Source organism: Embiotoca jacksoni, unplaced genomic scaffold (assembly GCF_022577435.1).
Source record: "Embiotoca jacksoni isolate LCO1_2020_lvr unplaced genomic scaffold, fEmbJac1.0.p SCAF_64, whole genome shotgun sequence".
Lineage (NCBI taxonomy): Eukaryota > Metazoa > Chordata > Actinopteri > Embiotocidae > Embiotoca > Embiotoca jacksoni.
The window spans coordinates 1,037,995-1,059,115 of NW_027185419.1; the positions used below are offsets into that span (position 1 = coordinate 1,037,995).

At 49.6% G+C, this 21,121-nt stretch overlaps 1 protein-coding gene across 7 annotated transcripts in view; it reads right to left on the bottom strand.

Moving 5' to 3' along the window:
• The window catches only part of herc1 (HECT and RLD domain containing E3 ubiquitin protein ligase family member 1), a 52,478-nt gene that overhangs the window by 8,564 nt on the left and 22,793 nt on the right, over nt 1-21,121 (bottom strand). For 5 of the 7 annotated variants that reach the window (XM_069175068.1, XM_069175072.1, XM_069175071.1 and 2 more), the window contains 41 exons: nt 20,160-20,397; nt 19,785-20,062; nt 19,391-19,546; nt 19,189-19,295; nt 19,000-19,110; nt 18,625-18,795; nt 17,827-18,066; nt 17,665-17,748; nt 16,960-17,510; nt 15,562-16,192; nt 14,843-15,101; nt 14,394-14,604; nt 14,132-14,298; nt 13,791-13,907; nt 12,979-13,216; nt 12,234-12,355; nt 11,852-12,126; nt 11,185-11,453; nt 10,309-10,361; nt 10,015-10,215; nt 9,765-9,939; nt 9,102-9,369; nt 8,081-8,294; nt 7,687-7,895; nt 7,465-7,592; nt 6,795-6,931; nt 5,829-6,029; nt 5,616-5,746; nt 5,284-5,507; nt 4,680-4,800; nt 4,362-4,508; nt 4,136-4,237; nt 3,874-4,047; nt 3,249-3,548; nt 2,168-2,233; nt 1,945-2,070; nt 1,723-1,861; nt 721-902; nt 473-628; nt 241-363; nt 21-123 (listed from right to left, as the gene is read on the bottom strand). In XM_069175068.1, coding sequence (XP_069031169.1) covers nt 21-123; nt 241-363; nt 473-628; nt 721-902; nt 1,723-1,861; nt 1,945-2,070; nt 2,168-2,233; nt 3,249-3,548; nt 3,874-4,047; nt 4,136-4,237; nt 4,362-4,508; nt 4,680-4,800; nt 5,284-5,507; nt 5,616-5,746; nt 5,829-6,029; nt 6,795-6,931; nt 7,465-7,592; nt 7,687-7,895; nt 8,081-8,294; nt 9,102-9,369; nt 9,765-9,939; nt 10,015-10,215; nt 10,309-10,361; nt 11,185-11,453; nt 11,852-12,126; nt 12,234-12,355; nt 12,979-13,216; nt 13,791-13,907; nt 14,132-14,298; nt 14,394-14,604; nt 14,843-15,101; nt 15,562-16,192; nt 16,960-17,510; nt 17,665-17,748; nt 17,827-18,066; nt 18,625-18,795; nt 19,000-19,110; nt 19,189-19,295; nt 19,391-19,546; nt 19,785-20,062; nt 20,160-20,397 — 7,905 coding nt within the window. The remainder of the gene's footprint in view (nt 1-20; nt 124-240; nt 364-472; nt 629-720; nt 903-1,722; nt 1,862-1,944; nt 2,071-2,167; nt 2,234-3,248; nt 3,549-3,873; nt 4,048-4,135; nt 4,238-4,361; nt 4,509-4,679; nt 4,801-5,283; nt 5,508-5,615; nt 5,747-5,828; nt 6,030-6,794; nt 6,932-7,464; nt 7,593-7,686; nt 7,896-8,080; nt 8,295-9,101; nt 9,370-9,764; nt 9,940-10,014; nt 10,216-10,308; nt 10,362-11,184; nt 11,454-11,851; nt 12,127-12,233; nt 12,356-12,978; nt 13,217-13,790; nt 13,908-14,131; nt 14,299-14,393; nt 14,605-14,842; nt 15,102-15,561; nt 16,193-16,959; nt 17,511-17,664; nt 17,749-17,826; nt 18,067-18,624; nt 18,796-18,999; nt 19,111-19,188; nt 19,296-19,390; nt 19,547-19,784; nt 20,063-20,159; nt 20,398-21,121) is intronic. The other 2 variants (XM_069175069.1, XM_069175067.1) reach the window with 2 other exon arrangements.

The following is a 21,121-nucleotide window of genomic DNA, read 5'->3' on the forward strand; positions in this document are numbered from 1 at the left end:
AAAAAACATACAAAGCTGACCTTGACCGAACGTGAAGACTTTCCCGTCTTTGGTTAAAGCCACGGAGAACTGAGTTCCACAGGCGACCTTCTTGATGCCGATCCCACAGAGGACGTCCACTTTCTGAGGAATTCAACAACACGCCGACGTTAGAGAAACAAATCTAAACACCGGACGACGTTTCAGCTTTTTTTTTTTTTTTTTTTTTTTTACTGGATCCGCGGCGTGTTGTTTTTCTACCTGAGGAGACGACTTGGCGGTGGAGTTGCCGAGTCCCAGTTTTCCGTAGTCTCCGTCGCCGAAGGCCCAAACCATCATCCCGTCGGCGGAGACGACCAGCGTGTGATTCAGACCGCACGCCACCTGAGGAGAGGAAAACAGGTGAATCCTCCATCGGTTAAAATAAAACACACGTCGGTCCGACGCTGAAGGTCCGACCGGGGAAACGCTGATTTACTCCGCCTTGTCCCACCTGTCCGACCTGGTAGCCCTCCAGAGCCGTGACCTTCTCCGGCAGCTTCTTGTTGGAGGTGTTTCCCAGACCCAGACGGCCGTAATCTCCGTTACCGAAGGTGAATAGCTTCCCGTCGGCGGTGACGACGGCCGAGTGTTTGAACCCGCACGACATCTGGAGGGCAGCGAGACGGTTCACGGATAAACAACCGAGTTTTACGTAACCAAAATCCTCTTTTTAACTGTACGTATGCTGCGTTTGCTGACCTGCACCACCTCCTCTCCCTGCAGCGCCTCGATCTGCCGCGGGCGGCGCTGTCGGTCGCTGTTGCCGTGACCCAGCTTGCCGTAGTCTCCGTCGCCCCAGCTGAACACCTCGCCGCTCTCCGTCAGAGCCATGGAGTGACCGTCGCTGCCGCACGACGTCACCAGCTGAGTCACCACGAAACCTGACGAGGAAAGAGAAAAGAAAAAACACACACACGGTCGGGGTTTAGTTCACTTATCTCCAGTAGGGGGCAGTAGAAACACTGATATACAGTTTTATCATATTTTGTTAATATGAGAGTTAAAATGCAATTATTTAAACATCCAGCAGCTGCAGATCAAAACTGTCGAGTGCTATTTGTCTCGTTCAGCTCCGATTCAGCACCAAACACTGATGTGAATATGTGGCTCTTTCGCTGCTAAACCTCGTATGTAAACAAACTGTAAGCGCCGGCATCCACACACCAGGGGGCGCTGTAGAGGCATATACCTGTTTAGCATTTTTAAAAGCTGAATTAGAAGCATTGACTGTACATAAAAATGTTCAGAGCTTCCAGGTCTGAAAAATGAAGCTGCAATACCAGCGAGTGCCACTAGAGGTCGGCTCCAAAAAGCCTCCGGCTCCATAGACTCCCATTCAACTTCTCTCATCAAATCCAAAGTGAATAAAATGTGTCCATCAGTTATCTCGGTGTTGTTAGCTAAAGTCACTCCTTCTTATTAGTTTTCTGGAGGTCCATCTGAAAATAATCCCTCATTCATTAGAAAAGAAGATTCAAGAAGACCTGTTTTTGGGGGCGTGTCTGTTTGATTGACAGGCCTGTGGTGCAGTCAGGTTACAGCTTACACTTTAATTTGAAACAAATAATAGTTTTTTTTATACATGTAAAAAAATTTAAAGACACCACTTTGTCAGTCCCGCCACCGGTTGAAGGTGTAAACACTTTTCCCTTTTCACATTTTTTTTTGAAGCGACAGAATAAACGCGAGTCCTGGCGTCACCTTGCAGAGCCGAGATGACGGTGAGGACGTGCAGGTCGTCGGAGTTGCCCTGCCCCAGACGGCCGTAGCTACCCTCTCCGCAGGCCAGCACCGTCCCGTTGGGCTGGATCACGAAGGTGCAGTTCTGACCGCACACCACCTGCAGGAACGAGGGGAAGCACGCGGCACATTTTCAGTACGTCAGATATCAGCCGGTGAAGCTCTGAATGTGACGTTGTTTACCTGCTGAGCCTGAGAGAAGGACGGCGCCGTGGTCGGGACCAGGATGTTCCTGCCGGCTTCGGCCAGCTGACCGTGTCGACCTGCACCCCAAAGAAACACGTCACACTTCCCTCCGAGGTGCCAGTCCTGCAAACACACACACACACAGAAAACACAACGTGGGTTAAAACAGCAGCTTTGGCCTCGAGAGTCAGAGCAGAACAAACTCAGCTGATGTACACACCTCCGGTCGGGAGGTGGCCCAGGACATGATCTGCTCATCCAACCCAGGCGTCCATTTACTGTTGTCCTGGAAAACACAATGAGACGGTTACGATGAGCCGCAGACAGCTGTTCAATATACAAAAAAATACAAGCTAGGCCGCTGTGTAAAATGGGATTAAAAGGAGATTGTGATGATTTACAAATCTCTCAATAATTGACAATAGACTAAAGACAACATATCAAATGTTGAAACAGAAATTTTACTGTTTTATCATAAGTATGTGCTCATTTTGAATTTCTGTGTCAGAAATCACTGCATGGGCTCAGGAACACTTGTGAAAACCATCGTCTGTGAACACAGTTCATCGCTGCGTCCATAAATGCAGGTTAAAACTCTCCAAAGAAGAAACCAGATAGAAACATGATCCAGAAACACCGCCGCCTTCTCTGGACCGAGATCATTGAAGATTATTATTGTTTTATGAAAAATATATGCTTATTTTTGAATTTGATGCTAGCAACACATCTCAAAGAAGTTGAGAGGATTAAAGAGGAGAGGGACCATCCAGCTTGTTATCAGCTCAGTTCTAAAGCCAGCATCTGTGATGGTACAGGATGCATTAGTGCACATGGCATGGGTAGCTTGAACATCTGGAAGGAAGCATTAATGCTGAATGATATATTCAGGTTTTGGAGCAACATATGCTGCCATCCAGACAACGTCTCTTTCAGGGAAGGTCTTGTTTATTTCAGCAGAACAAAAAGTGGAGCATCATAAAATGAAAAATATGACTGTTGAGCAGCTGAAATCTTATATCAGGAAAGAATGGGACCACATTTCACTTTCAAAACTCCACAAACTGGTCTCCTCAGTTCCCAAATGTTTACAGAGTGTTGTTAAAAGAAGATGTGATGCAGCTCAGTGGTGTTTTTTGACACGTGAGATTATATTCATATACTTAGTTTCAACATCTCATATGTTGTCTTTGGTCTATTTTAAATGAAATGTGGGTTTATGTGATTTCCAAATTATTGCATTCAGTCTTAATTTATATTTTACAGAACGTTCCCAAAATCCCGGCTCTATCGGCCTCCCTCACCATGAGCAGAGCCATTTCCTCTTTGGGCACCGGCTCCAGGTCGGGGACGGAGAAGGACTCGGGGAATGTGGCGCCTCGGGCAAGCGCCTCCGCCGCCTTCACCGTGGTGGAGAAGCAGTCGAGCCACGCCCACTCACTGGCGCTCCAGATGGCGGTGCCGGACTCAGGCGGGCAGTGCCGCAGGTGAGGCGGCACAAGGGGCCGACACAGGAGCTGGTCCAGGTGGAGCCCGACGGCCAGCGAGGCGAGGCACTGCATGTAGGGGCTGTGGACAAGCTGCTCGCCGCAGACCACGTGGGGCTGCAGGGCAACAAGACACCGTTCAGTTTCATTAATCTGTGATCAACACGTCGGTTTTATGCAGTAATCGGCTTGTTTGGTGGTTATTGCGATCAAAATGTTTGATTTTGCAGTGGATTTTCTAAAAGAACTGTCAAGTCAAAACAAATTTGTATAATTTTAGGACTACCTGATAAAAATAGATATGGAATCGCTTCCTTTAATAATAATAATAATTATGCTGCACATCACAAAAATACTTTAAATACTTTAGACATAAAAATTGCAGTAATGTAAAAAATATTCCGAATCTTTAGTCGGGGCGTAACCGCGGCGACCTTCGTACCTTCTCGTAGGCGTACTGCTCCTGCAGCATGACGGGCAGCCGCTCCAGGAAGGCTCTCATGCAGGGTGCCGTGTTGAGCCCGACCACGCCCTGCTTCTTCAGCGCCGTGCGGCACGTCGCCAGCACGTGGTTGGACACCATGAAGTCTCTGGAGCAGTTCACCACCAGCACGTCCTGGAAACAAAAACAAAACAAAAAAACCAACACGTGAGACGATCACGGACGAAGCAGAACCTGAGAACGGACCGGGACGGAGACTCACCTTCGACCTGTTAGAGCAGACGGCGACGCCCACATCTGGGATCCAGACGATGTTCTGGATGGCACCCGACCCGGCCACGACGGTCTGCAGCACCGAGCCGTCCTGTTGGACACATAAACACACAGTGGAAACAGCAGCCAATCAGACGATGGGTTCTTTTCCACCTGTCCATCTGTTCCTGCGGTGTGTACATGTGTGTGTACATGTGTGTGTGTGTGTGTCTCACCCGCAGTGACCAGATGTTCATGAGCCCCCCCACTCCCCCCGACACCAGGGCCAGGCCGTCGGGGCTGAAGGCCAGCGTCCTCACCGGCGTGATGTGGCCCTTCAGCTGGAAGACGCATCTCGCTCCGTGTGCTGACCAGCGAGACGACTGCAACGCAAATACAGAAACCTTTTGTCCCGAGACTTTCAAAATAAAAGAGCTGCGATCGAATGATGTCAGAGATTTAAAAGACTTTTATTCAAATCGGTCTCAGTCAGGAGACAACGGAGAGTAATTAGTGATGAAAAGGATTTATAAATAAAACATTTCAAAAAGTACCATGAGTTTAGGTTTGGCTTCAGTCTCCCACCATCCCTCTGAGTCGGAGGGAGAGGATTCTGGGAAGTTGGAGATTTCTTGAGGGACAGTCCAGACGGACACCAGGCCGTTCTGACAGCATCTAAAAAAAACACACGACTCATAAAAAAAAAACACAACAACTCAGAAATGCTCAACTTTAGTTGGTGCGATCAAAAAGTTCTGAGACCGTTCCTGCTGCGCGTGAACTGTGCGCAGAGAAACCTTCAAAAGGAAGTCTCTCGATTAACCGCTGGTACGGAAATATTTGGGATTTCAACCATGGACCTGAAACCGGAGCAGAAAAACAACAAATCTTTGATTGGTGGAAATCACTGCATAGGCTCAGGAACACTCGGCTGCAAGCGGGCGTGTTGAAGATTTTCCGTTTCCCCAAAATCTGATGTTTCTCTGCTCCAGTTTCAGGTTTCCATGGTGACATCACCAATGTTGACGTACCAGCGGTCACGTTAACGTGAGGAACTCAGTGATGATGTTAAACTCTGAATTCTTCCTCATGAAGGTCAGTAAACAGCAAAAAGAAAGAAAACAATAAATTAAAAGTACAAGACTGTAATGGACGTACATGGCGAGCATGCCGAGGGGCTTCGGCCCGCGGCCCGGCGAGCTGCACCAGGCCACGCCGTTCACCGGGGACGGGTGTCGGAGACTCTGCAGGCAGCGCCAGCCGGACCCGGAGCCCGAGTCGGAGTTGGGGTCCGGACTGGCCCACAGCTTCACCGTCTCCTCTTTGGCACAAGTCAGCAGCATGTGGCCGCTCGGACTCCATCTCATGCTGCTGATCGACTCCTGGAAACACGTTTTAATTGAATTTCGGACTTAAAAATGACATTTAATCTGAGTTTTATCGAGATGAGGGGAATAAGAAGGAGACTTTCGCCGGTCCTTCGGCTTCACCTTGTGCGCATCGATGACCACGATGGCTCCTTTTTCTAAAGGCTCCTTGGAGCCGATCAGCAGCTTCCCGTCCGCGTAGCCGACGGCAAACGGCTTGTCCTCGCTGTACCAGGCGATGTTCATCACGGCCACTGAGGGAGAGAGCAGAACTTTAGTTTGTCTTTCGGTCACATGGATAAATGTCTAACCGCCGACCACCGAGTGGCATCGTACCGTCCTTCCTGTAGCAGTGCTCCAGCTCGGTGCGGTGCATGCTGGACGAGTTCAGCACCTCGATGAGGCCCAGCGATCCGTCCATCCGTCCCACCAGCAACATGTCTTTGGGCTCGCCGCACCACAGAGACTCTGCCTCCTCTTTGGGCCACGCCAGCGCCGACACCCAGTGAGGCTGCACGTCTAGGAGACCCTTCCCGCCTTCGGCAGGAGAGATTAGAGATTAGATTTTATTTCAAATTCTCATCCCACCCAAATATGCCACCTGATTGATATAAAATCAAGCGGCAACCATCAGTGATGTCATCAACCATCAGTGATGTCATCAACCATCAGAGGTCATTGTTGGTTTGTAAACGTTATGAATCCTCCAGTTCAGATTACATTATAATTCCTTTATCAGGTTGTGCTTAAAAAAAAAAAAAATCTACTTTTTCTTTCTGAACTTGCAACTTTTTCTCATTCGTGCATTTTTATGCAAAAAAAACTTACTTAAAACTCAAAAAATTACATCGCAATTTTTGGAGAAAATCCACCACAAAAATCTAACATTTTGGATCTCAACACTCACAAAAAAAAGAGACTGATTTCATTTAATTTTTTCGGTAGAAGCAGCTCAGACAGGTTTACACCGTTCAGGTTTAGATTTATGGGCTGTGACTCAGACGGAGATCCACACTTGAATACTTCTGTAATAAAAACACGTGAGCTCTGACAGAAATGTGACGGTGGGCTTTCATCCCGGCGGCGATGCAAAGCGGTTCTGGACAGATGGTGTGTGGCGGGAAACGGGAAGTGACGATTGGACCTCATCCAGTCTGCAGGAGCCCGATTCGATTTTTAAATGGGAACTATGAAATCTTAACGGTTTCTCATTCATTCATGCACACACACACACACTTATATACACACACACATACACACACATTTATATACACACGCTGTGAAATAAAACTGAATGTTTACCGTTGACCTGCCAGATGTTGACCATCTTCTCCATGGCGGACGCCAGATATCGTCCCGTCACGCTCCAGGCAAGAGGAGACAGACATGGGTCGCTGGGGGAACCCAAACCCGACATCCCCTCCTCCAAGGAGCCGTCGCTGGAGAGAAACAACACGTTCAGAAATAATGAGACAAAAGTACACAGCTGAGAGCGACCACACAAGATAAGAAATAAAATAGACGCAAAAATATAAATATAAAATATATAGAAATATAAAAGAATTTGCAGATAATACAATAAAAAAAAATTTTTTTTAAATAATTTAAAACAAACATGGGTGGTCTGACTGTTGGTGTTGAAAGTGCAAGAATTGGGATGTAAAAAAAATAAAATAAAAAAACATTTGAAAAAATATATAAAAATATGCCAGTTGAAATTGTACAAAGTAGATCTCAAAGGCGGAGCTGTAATAGTTTGATCAGCTGTTCATGTAAAAGTATTGATTTGTGCAGCTTCAACAAAACAAACCAAACTATAAACAATAAAACAAACTGACTGCAGAAAATTAAAAAAAAAAATTAAATGTGTTTTTTTCCCAGAAGACACTGCAGCAGTCTCAGGGTCATTAGTGGTGTTTTAGAAAGTCTTTGCTCCTCCTCAGTGAGAAGGAGATGTTGGATGGAGGCTCACTCCTTGTTGAAGATGCAGGTCTGCTGCAGGCTGTACTGAGTCTTGGTGACGTTCCAGACTCGCGCTGTGCCGTCGTTGCCGCTGGTGGCCAGAAGGCCTTTCTTACTGCACCACCCGCACGTGATCACCTGCAACACACAGCAGGAGGTTTATGAAGGAGTCACGGTGAGGTGGAGTTTATGTTTTAATGAGAGAGAGAGAGAGAGGTGAGTTTGTTCCCACCCGGCTCTGGTGCGCCTCCAGCTTGATGAAGGAGCACTTGCGCAGGTCTCCCGCCACGTCGGCGAAGGTCTGCGGGCGACTCTGGTTGTTGTCGCGGTCGTGGGCGGCCAGCGTTCGCACCAGCTGCTGCGCCGCCCACTGACGGTGCTGCGACGACAGCCGCGATGACAGGCAGCACGCCGCCAGCGCGTTGGCCAGCTCCAGGGGTCCTAATAAATTAAAGTGATGAAATACAGAATATTTCATTCAAATAAATGTAAAAAAAAATTACAAGTAAAACAAAAAAGAAAAATAAACAGAATCAAACATCTTGAAATGAAATGAAACTCTGAGGTGACGACGAACAGAACAGAAACGACGGTCGTCGTCTCCGCCTCCTTCCGGCTCCACGAACCTCGTTTCTCCACGTCGGCCTTGTCGTAGGCGGGTCGGAGTCGGGCCCCCTTGTCGGCCAGCAGCGCCACCAGAGCCTGAGTCACCACGAAGTTGGGCGACGTGACGAGCTTGTTCTCCTCGGCGATGCCGCGCAGGAAGCTGGGCAGGAACTTCCTCTGGATGGGGTCGTCCACCGTCGTCAGGTTCATGCCGGTCGCTGCGGAGATCAGGTTCTGGAGAGGAAGAAGAAGAGGAAAAAGAAGAGCATCATGGCAAACAGTCGTCACTTCTGAACGAGACAACATGGAAATAAAACACTAAAGAACGTCACTGAATTTTTTTTTTCAAATAAATATATGAATTTCTTTCAGGTATTAATTAACAGAGTAAGATGAGACGACTAATATCAGAACCAAGCGGTAACCAACGGGACAGTTTAAAGCCTCGTTATTTTGGGGCAGGAAGTGACCATATTTGGACGAGCTGGGGCGGAGCTAGCTGACTCAATCTGATTGGAAACCTGACGATACGACGTCCCGCCCACCGATAGCTGTAACCTGACTGCACCACAGGCCTGTCAATCAAACAGACACGCCCCCAAAAACAGGTCTTCTTGAATCTTCTTTTCTAATGAATGAGGGATTATTTTCAGATGGACCTCCAGAAAACTAATAAGAAGGAGTGACTTTAGCTAACAACACCGAGATAACTGATGGACACATTTTATTCACTTTGGATTTGATGAGAGAAGTTGAATGGGAGTCTATGGAGCCGGAGGCTTTTTGGAGCCGACCTCTAGCGGCACTCGCTGGTATTGCAGCTTCATGGCGCTCGGCTCCGTCCACTTTTATTTACCGTCTGTGATCAGCTCAGGTCGATTAGAGAATGTGAACTTCCTGTTGTGTCATTAGGAGTGTTGTGAACTCTTTTACATGTTGAACTATTCCTTTAATTTCTCAGAGTTGTCAGTTCTTCTAATGCTTTTTTTTGTATATTGTTATTATAACCTCTTATTGTTAAGGCCAAAAGTCCCCCGGTACCTGCGTGCAGAGCTGCACCAGCAGCTTGGCGGCGGTGGGACTGTTGGAGGCCAGGCAGCCCACGGCCGTGCTGAGGTAGGCCAGGCAGGAGATGGGCTTGCTGGCCTTGGTGGCGCCGCGGGGCCTCTCGCCGTGGCCCGAGCCCGCCGTGGGGCTGGTGGAGAGCCCGGCTCGGCCCGCCGCCGCCAGGCACATCAGCCGGACCAGAGTCCTGATGTCGGTCAAACCCAGAGACTCCAGACCGGCTGCCAGGCTGCAGCTCGACCCGCTGGGATGGGAGGAAGGAGGAAGGAGGAAGAGGCAGACCTTCACAATAAAATACATTCAGAAACTCATGTTGGGCTTCTTTAATGCAAAGAAATGGGAAAAAAAAAAATCAAAAGCTGCAAATAAAACATGATAGGAACTGAACTCCAACATTTGTTTTCCTCCGAGAGCTCCTCATGTTTAGTAACATTTACTCACATAGCTGAGCTCCTCCCAAACCAGCTGAATCAGCTTCTTTTACGTGAACAATAACAAATTGATACTCAATACACATTTTCTATCACAACAGCTTAAATTCAACAGCATGAGTCTGTTTTTTTTTCTGAAACCGTGTGAAACAGGGAGGGCTTTTAATTTGAAAAGCCCAGCGGTAAAACTCCTGATCGTCGGTTTTACCTGACGGACAGCAGCGACAGCGCTCTCATCACCATGGTCCGGGCCAGCAGCACCTGGGCGGCGGCCGTCACCCTCCTCAGCGCCATCACGCGGTCGTGCGGGCTCTGCAGGGCGGCGGCCTGCTCGCCGAGCGTCACTCGGCCCGACGAACTCTTGTCCACGGAGGTCTGACAGCCTGAACACGGAAACGTTTTCGTTTGAGCTTCGACGATTCACGGCGTGAAAAATCTAAAGCGTCGACGAGGCTCACCTATCTGCAGCAGGGTCTCCTCCATGCTGTTGGAGGCCGTCACCATGGCGACGGACGCCCCCAGCGGGTCGCTGTCGGGGAACTGGACGGCCTCGGGGACGAGCCGGCGCTCGCTCAGACCCAGCGGGCCGGCCAGGAGCTCGAACTCCTCCTCCCCCGTCAGCTTCTCGTCCTCGTCCACATCCAGCATGTCCCAGTCCTCTGCGGCGGGACGGACGAGAGCGCGCGGTCACGACAAAATACGAAACACGTCGGATTTCAAGTTTCACAACATCATCATCATCGAGCGTTTACCTTCGTAGACACTGTCCTGCTTCCCCAGGAGGTCTGGAGCTTGTCCCTTGTACCTGAACACAGTTTATCAGAAATAAGATGAGAACTGCCATGTTACTTTTTTTCTTAAACTACAATTAAAACATGTTATTCGTGTTTCCAACCACTGAACTTAAACCGAAGAAAGAAAATCAAAGCAACATTTTTAAATTATTACTATTGAAATGCTTTATATCCCTTTTTAAAAAAAATTGTTTTTAAATGAAGTATTTGCTTAAATAGACCACGCCCATTTTTTTTGCATTCATTTATATTTCAGAAAATTGCAAAACATGCAAAAAGCCACTTTATTTTGAACTAGTGTTGTTTTTATAGTTTAGTGTCTAAAGATGATCTGGAACATCTTTTCACTAATTACTGCTCACATTTTTTCTTTTTGTTCACCGTTTGGGATGAACACCACTTTTCTTGATTTATAATTTTTTGATAGGCGCTGTAATACGTTTCTTTTGTTTCAAATAGACAGAAAAGCCCATTTTCAAACGTCACCATCTTTGCGAGGCACACGCAGCATGTCGTCCAGAACCGGGATATCAGATTTGATGCAAATCGGCCAAACGTAGCTGCAGTTACGAATTGCTTGGACCGCGTTGTGCTAGTTCTAGTTTTGAGTCCTGTGCAGACAGATGAGGGATGTTAGTCCAGTTATCAACAAAAGAAACGAGTAATTTAGGAGGATAAACAGCCAAATCTTCCAGATGTCGATTTTTTTTGATATTTGAAAGGTTTTAAAAAAAAAATGATTCAGATTTATATTTCTGTTTTACATCCACATGGAACATTTTTACAAAGACCTCCTTGTTCCTTCAGGACCTGTGACTGGTCGACGTGGCGTACCTCTCCACGATGGGGACTTTGGCCTTGCTCTTGATGGCCAGGTACTTCTCTCTGCAGCCGCCACACAGCAGGTAGTACGGGTTGCCGCTGCCGCACTCGCCGCCGAACCAGCCGTCCACGTAGGAGCCGTTGCTACGGTAACCCTGCCGGTTGGCGCTGCGCCCGCAGCCCGGGTGGCTCTTCTTCATGTGCTGGTTGAAGTTGGCCACGTTGGCCTCGCACAGCTCGCACACCACCACCTCGTCTCGGTCGTCCGTCTCGCACACGTGCTGCGAGGTGTGGAAACCAAGACACACACACACACACACACACACACACACACACACACACACACACATGAGGACAAACACGTTTTTTTGTTTTTTACACGACATGTAAAACACGTGATCTGTTCTGAAAACAGGAATCAATGATCGCGTATTATTATTAATGGAATCCAAGCAAGCAGCCAGATATCAACAAAGATCTGTCGGGTTTAGTTGCTCCTTTCATGCCGGTTAGAGCAGCAAGGTGGGGGGGGGGGGGGGGGGGGGGGGGGGGGGGGGGGGGGGGAAGGAACGACGACTGTGCTGAGCGTGGTGAGGAGGAGGAGAAGGAGGAGGTGATGCGGGTAAACAGAGCAGGAGGTGATGGCAGCTCTCGGGCCGTAGCGTAAAGTCACACACACCCATGTTGGCCAGTCCAGTACCTCCGGGATCCACATTCCCAGAATGTCGGTGTCACTGGCGAGGTCCTGGCCGAACATGGCCTCCATGGTCTCCTCGTCCAGGTCCATCTCCAGCTCCTCGTCCAGGTTGAAGTCGTAGAGGGCGCCGGGGTCCTGCTGCTGCTGCTGCTGCTGCTGCTGTTGTTGCTGCTGCTGCTGCTGCTGCTGCTGCTGGAGGGACGAGACCTCGCGGCGGGACTGGCTGTGGTGGGCCTGCACCGAGCGGTACAGGCCGGCTGAGAGGGGGAACCGCAGGTTAAACGTGAGCTGCTGTTTTGTTTTGTTGTGCAGAATAAAAAAAAAAGACGTGTTTGTGTTTTGTTTTGTTTTGTTTTGTTCTCACCAGCGCGGGCCAGCAGAGTCCGTGCAGCCAGGTCGAAGCGGTGCTTCCTGCCGACGGCGGAGCGACCTCGGAGAGGAGCGCCGCTGGAGGCCGACGCGCTGTCCTGCTCCAGACCCTCCGGGCTGCACCACAAACACACTTCAACTTCAGCCACTTCAATACAGACAAACTTGGAGTTTTAAGGATTTGCACACTTTCACAATTTGTCTTTTTTTAACTACGGTATTTATTACACTATATTTATTGTATTTATTATGTTGTTTCTTCGGTCCTGGAGCAGACGTGAGTGAGTGTAGCGTCACAATTTCCCCTCTGGTGATTAATAAAATATTTCTGATTCTGAATAACAAATTAAGAAATGGTTATTTTGATAATGATGAAATATAGAATCACATTTTGTCTTTACATTTTTTCAAACAACATTTTTTTTAAGAAAAAAGGAGACAAAAAAAAACTATCATTAAACCTTTTCATGTCTGTGTCACTTTACAAACACTGAATAATACAACAGTTTAATTTTAATGTTTGTGACTTCAAGTACTTCTTATTCTAGATTTCAGAACTGTATTATTATTAAATGTACTTTCTATGACTATAAATGAATTAGTTGGACATTATTATCATTATAATAATAAAACTGTTCTTATTGACGACGCCTGCTTGTTATTTTCACGTCAAATTCACGTCCAACATTTTCCCATCTCTCGACCTTTATTGTGAAAAGCCAGCGTGCTGCAGCCGTTACCTCTCGCTGAAGCCCTCCTCCATCTCCGAGGCGTCGGCGCTGGCGATGTCTCCCGGCGAGCACAGAAACGAGCCTCGATCCAGAGATTTGGCCGTCGCGCCGGGACACGACGAGTCGGACCCGTCCACGCTGCCGCTTCTGGCGTGCGGCTCGTCGTGCTCGTCCTCCGTGCCGGGATGTTCGATCATCCACATGGCGAGCACGGTGATGTTCTGGGCGTCGGCCTCCCCTCGAGCACCTGGAACAACGGGGACGCACACCACACCTCCAAATGAGCCACAACATAAACCACTATTTTATCGGGGAAAGCATAAATTCTCACCTTTACATATTTTACTACAAAACTATTTTAAAACAACTTTTTGAACTTAACAGCAAAGAAAACTCTAAATTCATACATTATTTTACTGTAGTATTGATTAGAAGATTGAAAGAAAATTAATCAACACACAAATTCAACCACCGATTAATCACTTTAAAGCCGTTTAAAATAAAATTCTAATACTTCAAAAAAGTAAACGTGTACGAATTTGCTGCTTTTCTGTTTCATATCATTGGTCAAAGAAAAAAGGATCTAAGAACATGCGTGATGAGCATTTTCTTTTTTTATCTGAACTGCAACAGCAGCATGACTTCCTGTATCGGTTTCAAATTAAAAGCCCTCGTTTCAGATTAAAAGCATTCAAGTATTTCATACAGGGTTTTGATGTAATCATGTTTGAGGTTTTTCTGCCATTTTGAAGATAAAATGACAAATAATCACGAGTAGTATCTTTAATAGGAGATCTTAGATGGTCTTGAGGCCGACTGACCGGTGGCTTCCAGAGCTTTGGTGATCTGTCTCAGGGAGAAGCCCATCTCCAGCAGCGGCACAGCGATGGCGGGCGGAGGAGGAGACGTGGACAGTCTGCTGCTGGGGTCCGACAGAGCTGCAGCAAAACAGCAGAGAAGTTATCATCATGTCGGTGTGAATATGAACAGCAAGAGCGGGAAAATATACGTCGTCACTAAAACAGCTTTCGTCTTTGCACAAAAAAAGCTGAATGGAAATCCTCATTTTTGTGTTTCTTCTGTTTTTAGGATAAAACCACAAGTGAAGAAGCTAAAAAACGTCCCGGTGTTTTAAATGCGGGATGCTTTCGGGCATACTCACAGGTGCCGGTTCTGTTCTGCGCTCGGGAGGGCTGCGAGTCGGGGGAGGTGAGACTCTGCCGGCGGCCGACCTCGTCCGACGGCGACGTCGGCAGAGACGACACCGGAGGAGTCTGGGCTCGGCGCGACGGGACCAGCGTGGTCGTCGGGTAGCTGGAGAACATTTGTCTGTCGTCACGGCAATACACGGAGGAAGATTAAAATCATCATTTTAAAAAAAAAATTTATCGCACGTGAAAAACAAAACAAAGGCTCCTCCGTACCTGAGGAGGCTGAGAGGCATGACGCCCGGAGACTCCGAGGCCGGGACGGTCTCCGTGTCGGTGACGGGCGTGGTGGCGGTGGTGGTGTCCTCCAGCGAGGAGCTCATGAAGGAGGTGGTGCTGGAGGCCGAGGGGCTGGTGGTGACGGGGGTTTGAGCCAACTGCTCGCCCTCCGTACCTTCCCCCTCCCCTTCTGGTTCACTCCTCAGCCCTGAGCGAGATGAAACAGGAAACATAAAGATGATTGCAACATTATTGAACCTTTTATAATCAGAAATTTAAACTAGTCGGTTAAAATTTTAAAAGATTTTTTATGTTTGTTCGCACCGCCAATAGCTATTGGATTTTTAGAAATATTTATATAAAAAAAACAACAGGCGAGCCTTCGCATCCGCTTTAAATGGCCGCGGCCGCGATATTAAAACGCTTCGGTGTCCGCGGACTCTCACCGGGTTTGGACTTCCCCCCGCACGGCTCCTCCAGCAGCCCATTCACCACCAGCTTGTATATCATGGCCTGCGCCCGCTCCAGGTCGGCCAGGCCCAGGGCTCGCTTGATGGGGGAGCGCATCACGGCCCGCTTCACCATGTGGCGCATGAGGAACTGCAGCGCCGCCCGCACCTCCACCTCCTCCTGGCACACCGGCGACGTGGCGCCGCCGGAGTTCAGGTCGGCGTTGTGGCCGCTCGGCGCCGCTTCCGGTAACACCTTCGGGTCAGAGGGGGAGAGGAGGACGGAGTGAACTGGAAGATATTCAACCTGGAAACCTTCTTTAAACTTCACTCACGCAGGTGATGCATATTTAATTGTAAAAACTATTCTATCCATGAAACAGCATTCAAAGGGAAAAAACAATGAACGGGAAACTTTGCTCTTATTTATTTTCCTGTAGAAGTTCAGACCGAAGATTTACAAAGAGATGATTTGAAACTTGCAGCTTCTCTCTCAGTTCTTCTCAGATATGATGTTAATAAAGCAGATTTTTCACTGCAAGAATTTAAACCTCGCCGTTTCCTTTTGTTTTTAAGTCTTTTGCACGACTCCAGATGTTTAAAGGAACACGTACGAGAAGAATCCATCTTTTTTATCAAACTCTCCGTGAGCACAACTAAAAGAACTAAAAACCTTCTACGGAGGAACCTGTTGGAGCTGCTGCTGGCGACGGTACCTTCGGTATGAGGAGCAGCTCGGCGTACTTGCTGCAGCTCAGCAGGGCGCTGAGCGTCTTCATGGCTCCCAGGTAGAGGTAGGACAGCTGCACGGCGTGGATCTCCGACTGGGCGGCGCCGGAGGAGGGCGACGGCTCGTGGCTGCGGGAGCCGTGCTCGTGGCCCTTCTTCCTGCCGCCCTCGGCGCGAGCGTCAGCGACGGCGGTGAAGAGGTTCTCGTTCCCGCCTCCTCCTCCGCCGGCCACCGAGGAGATCTCGCTCTCGGACTTGGAGTTGGGAGCCACGTGAGCTTTGACCTCGTCCAGGCTGTGGGAGACGCGCAGGTCGGAGGTGGCGGACGCCGGCGGCGCCCCGCTGTCCTTCTGCTCGTTGCGGTTGTGCCCGTCGCTGTTGGCCTTCTCCTCGCCGCCGGCCGCCTCGTGGCCCGTGGAGGCGGCGTTGCGGTGCTTCTTCTCGTGCCGCCGCGCACTGAGCTTGGCGGCCGTCTCCTCGTGGATGCTGGTCAGGTAGGTGAGGTCCAGCAGCAGCGCGGCGGTGAGGCCGCAGAAACGCGCCACGTCGAAGGGCAGCGGCTCGCAGGGCTCCAGGTTGTACAGCGGAGTGTCACTAGGCGACCAGAAAGTTGGGAAGCTTTAATCGAAGGGGAGCGGAGAGCGGGAAGGAGACAAAGGGAAGGAAACACAAAGTGAGGGAAAAGGGCAGGAGAGAAAGAGCAACGGCATGCGAGACAAATAAAGGAGATGCGATGGACGGGCGGGCGGGAAAACACGACCGGGCCGGAGTGATGACGATGAGGACGAGAGGACGAGGAAACATGCGACGGACAGAGAATCAGAGCGGGTGTTTAAAAAGAAAAGAGGCTGATGGAGAGTGTCAGAAGAGGACGTGAAGAAAGATTCAGCTCCAGTTTATCAGCCGCGATGCAGAAGACCACAACGTGTCAGACGAGGAGGTTTCCGACGGCCGCGAACACACCGCCGGCGTGTCACCCGCTCGGCTGCAGCTCCTAAACCGCCGACTCGGCGAGTTTCTCTTTTTCAACGGCTGTCGGTGTTGAATTTTTAAGGTCTGACAAAGTGACGAGTTGTAACCAAACGTGTTTTTATTGTTGACCCGCGTTCATAGCGAGAGATCAGCGAAGGAAACCCCGCCCCCTCACCTCAGGTGGATATTTTAGTGCGTTTTATAAACGACGCGACGCACACAAGCTGATCCGTTAGTACGGACGCCGAAATGAAACGACGCCACGCGTGCCCGTGTGTTCCAGGCCTAAAAGGGTGACTCGGCACATTTTCCTTTTCTCGGCTAGCGGTGAACGTGTTTTCTCACCATAAAAAATACAAAATAAAAGCAATAAGCGGGACAGAAAGTTTTCCGTAGGAGAAGGACGTCGGTACCTGATGGTGATCTCGGCCTCGTCCCACTGCACCTTGGCCGACGTGCTGCCCTCCTTCACGACGCCCAGCAGGGTGGCGTGCCTCCCGGTCTGCTTGTGGACGCACCGGCCTCCGACGCGGAGCCCGGCGTCGGCCCCGCCGATGACGGCCAGCACCGGCCACACGTCGGTGCAGAGCGTCCTCAGGTGGACCTCGGACAGCTCTCCGAGGCCGTGCTGCCGGCCGTGGCGTCCCCGCTCCTCCTCCACCCTGGCGCTGCTCTCCTGACTCTCCCGCTGGGCGTCGTGCTCTTCGCGGCTCTGCACCGACCGGCTCTTCTTCAGCCGCTGGCCGCCGGAGGCCGAGGCCGACTCCCGGAAGCACGGCTTGATCTTGTGCAGCCGCTCGATCATGGTCTTGTTGATGCGGTGGGTCCAGTCGTCGGTGCGGTGCAGGATGCGGATCAGCTGCGTGGTGGCCTCGGCCAGCACGGTGGCCATCGGGCTGCAGACCGGGTCTCCGGGCAGCAGGTCCCGAGGAGTTCCCCTCATCTGCATGTCACAGATCTTCACCTGGAGACACAACGACAACACACGCTGCGTGTAAACAACACAACAAACAACTCAGAGGAACAGAAGACAGGAAGAAGAACTTTCACGGCACACAGGACATTATTAAATAAAAATAAATAAATGAAATAAATAAATCACGATAAAAGGCTCCCACCTTCTCTCCCGGGTTGCTGCTGTAAAACATCACGCAGGGAAACAGCTCGGTGGCGTCCACGTCCTCAAAGGCCAACTTGGGCTCCTGAAGGAATCAAACACCAGTTAGAAATCATCAGGTATGAAGCGTCGGTCCGTCCGTCCGTCCGTCCGTCCGTCTCACCTCTCCGTTCTTGCCGAAGGAGATGGTCCGGGCCTCCATGTCCAGGACGCAGGTGATGAAGTCTCCCTGCGTGAAGCTGCTGAGCGTCAGCGTCTGCTCCCCGTTGTGGTAGAGGTTCCCGCTGTAGGCCCGGTACAGCCACATGTCCGACGTGGTGCGGTGGTTGAAGTCGTGCACGGGCCAGCGGGACACGCCCACGCACGTCCCCTCGTTGCCGCGGTTCTCCTTCACGATGTAGAACTGAGACACGGAAAAAGACGGTCGGAAGAGCGGGAACACGGAGGAGAGCGAACGTTCCTCTAACGATCACAATCGTTAACGTAAATCCAAGCAAATATTTTTATTTTTTATTTTCAATATTTTTCCCGCAAAAAATGCCGTCAGAGAAATTCCACCACAAAATACAAATGTTTTGATTGCAACAATCACACAAAAATTGGGACAGATTTTTGTAACTTTAAGTTTCTCCAAGTTCAATAAAAGATTAAATAAAAGATGAAAGCGAAAATATTTTATGTGATGTGCTGGATGATTATTATCAAATAATAATAATCACTTACATATCAGTGTTTATCAGGTAGTGCTACAAACAAATTAAAAAAATTCCTGCAAAAAAAGAAAAACGACTTAAAACTCCACAAACTCAACATTTTTGTGAAAACCCACTGAAAAAAAATAAAAATTCAGATCACAAAAAAAACCCTGTGAAATCCTGGAGGGACTGATGAAAAGACCCGTTGACGATAATCATCCTAAAAAGCCCGCCGTGTTTTGCTGTGCGGTAAAAACAGACGTTACCTTCCACTGGTAGCAGCCGGAGGAGATGCCCGTGGAGGCCAGGCCGTAGCCCTTCCCCCCGCTGCCGTGCGTCAGCCCCTGGCCGTTCTCCACCACGCAGCACTGAGCCTTCTCCGGGTCAAAGGACACCTCCTGGATGGGGAGGTTCTCGTCCTCCTCCTCGGCCTCTCCCTGCAGGTTGAGGACAGACGGACGGTTATCAGTGTTTCCTCCCGAGCAGACAGCCTTGAGAGAGATTTAGAATCTAAATATAACTTTTTTTCAGCAGTTTGAAGTCGAGGTTTGAGTGCACAGGAACTAAATAAATGAATAGTAGTCACTGGACGTAACTGCAGTTCTGTGAGTGTTTAGTTTATTTGAGGTTTGGTTGCACACCTGCAGTTTGAGCTCCTGGACCTTCTCTTTGATCTGGATGGAGTGTTTGGCCTGAGCGATGGGCGCCTCCCACATGCAGTCGGACAGCAGAGCGAAGAGCCGCTCGACCACCTGGAAAATCAACCAAAACATTTCAGCCGTCCGACAGCCAGCTTCTTTACTTTTTCAACGGGACGGACCGAGCGGTACCTGCGTCATCTGGTCGTCCTCCATGTTGGCCTCGCAGGCGGGCAGGACGGCCTCCAACACGTGCAGCGCCAGCAGCCGGGTCCTCAGGTTGCCCACCAGAGGGACTCCTGTGATCGGAACAGCCATTCAAAAAAAAAAAGCCTTTCAGCCGGGTTTTGTTTTTGTTTCATTTAAAAGCGTTGCGGGTTCGTCGCCGTCGTACCTGAGCAGCACTTCTGAGCCGCGATGTTCAGCAGCACTTCGGTCCATTTCGGGGACGCCATCTTGGACTGGATGGCCTTGGAGGACACCACCCTCCTCAGGAAGACCAGGAAGTCTCCGAGGTGCAGCTCGGCCGTGTGCTGCTTCCGGATCAGCGCTGAGAAGACGACACAACATACGAATACAGAGAATCTAAATATGTCCTACGTTTACTTTTGATTTCTTTCATATTAATACATAAATTACTCATATGACTTTTTTTTTTTTTGAGCAAAAACCATATAAAATGTAACATGTTGATTTTAATGTATTTTTGAGTTGTTATGAAGGAAAAACTTCTTGATCTAAACTGACATTGTTTTTGTATGAAGGGACGACGCGGCTTCGTTTCTCACCTCTGAAGTCTTTCTTCTCGGGGTCGGCGCCGTCCTCCTGCTTGGAGTCCTCCTGCTTGGCGTCCTCCTGCTTATCGTCCTCCTGCTTGGCGTCCTCCTGCTTGCTGTCCTCCTGCTTGCTGTCCTCCTGCTTGCTGTCCTCCTGCTTGCCGTCCTCCTGGTCCTTCCCGGCAGACAGCAGGCTGACTCCGGCCTGAGACAGCAGGTTCTTCAGCTGACTGCACAGCAGATCCAGCAGCGACTGAACCACCTTCGGACTCAGCTTGTCCGCGTACGTCCTGCAGAAACCAGAAAAAAAAAAAGATTCAAAACCCTTTTTTTCCTGTTTGCACCCATTTCAGGGTTTTTACGTCCCGCCTCGTTGTGTTTTTGTACCCCGTGCTGATGGCCAGGATCTGCAGCAGGCGGGTGGAGGCCACCTTCAGGGCGGTGCTGAGCTGCGACACGCCGGGTTTCTGCAGCAGCTGCAGCGGCTGCCCCAACATGGTCTCGGTGCCGCACAGCTGCGACAGCACGTTCAGCAGCCCGCTGGAGATGGCCAGCGACACGTCCACCGGCTGGTAGCGCACGCTCAGCGCAAACACCGTCACCAGCAGGAGGCGCTGCTGAGCTTCTGGGATGACAAAACGGAAACAAAACAAAACGTGAGCGCAGATCCCCAAATTCAGAAGCCGCCGACTGAAAACTTGAAGTCGTAAGATTAAAGTGATGAACATCGATGTTTATATTTATACAAAGTTCAGAGTGTTGCTGTTGAACGCAGCGCAGCGATGCACCCGGAGCAGCAGGAAACAACGACCTTCATGAGGAAGTTCAACATCATCACTGAGTTCCTCACGTTACCATGACGACTGGTAACGTGAACATTTGTGATGTCACCTGAAACTTGAGCAGATTTTGGGGAACAGAAAATCTTCAAAACGCCAGCACACAGCTGAGTGTTCCTGAGCCCGTGCAGTGATTTCCATAAAGAATCGTGGTTGTTTTTATAGCGGTGTCGCCTGAGGATCCAGAAAAACATCAGATTTTGGGTCAAACTGTGTAAACGGTCAACAGAGACACTTGAAATGTTCAGAAAGTCTACGGGGATGAAACGACGAGCCGGGCGAGGTGTTCTGATGACATCACGTTTCAAGAGGGGCGGAGCTTCACCGTCCGAGACCGAAGAAGGATCGTCAGGTCAGGAGACACCAGGTGGGTTTTCTTTGTGTCACCGTGAATTGGTCCCCCAGAGTCAGACTGTCAACACGAGTTCCACCGGGACCTTCTGAGGTTCTGTTCTGGTTCTGACTTCTTTTCTGCTTCGTAGTCTTCAGGTCAGTCTGAGTTTGGTACTT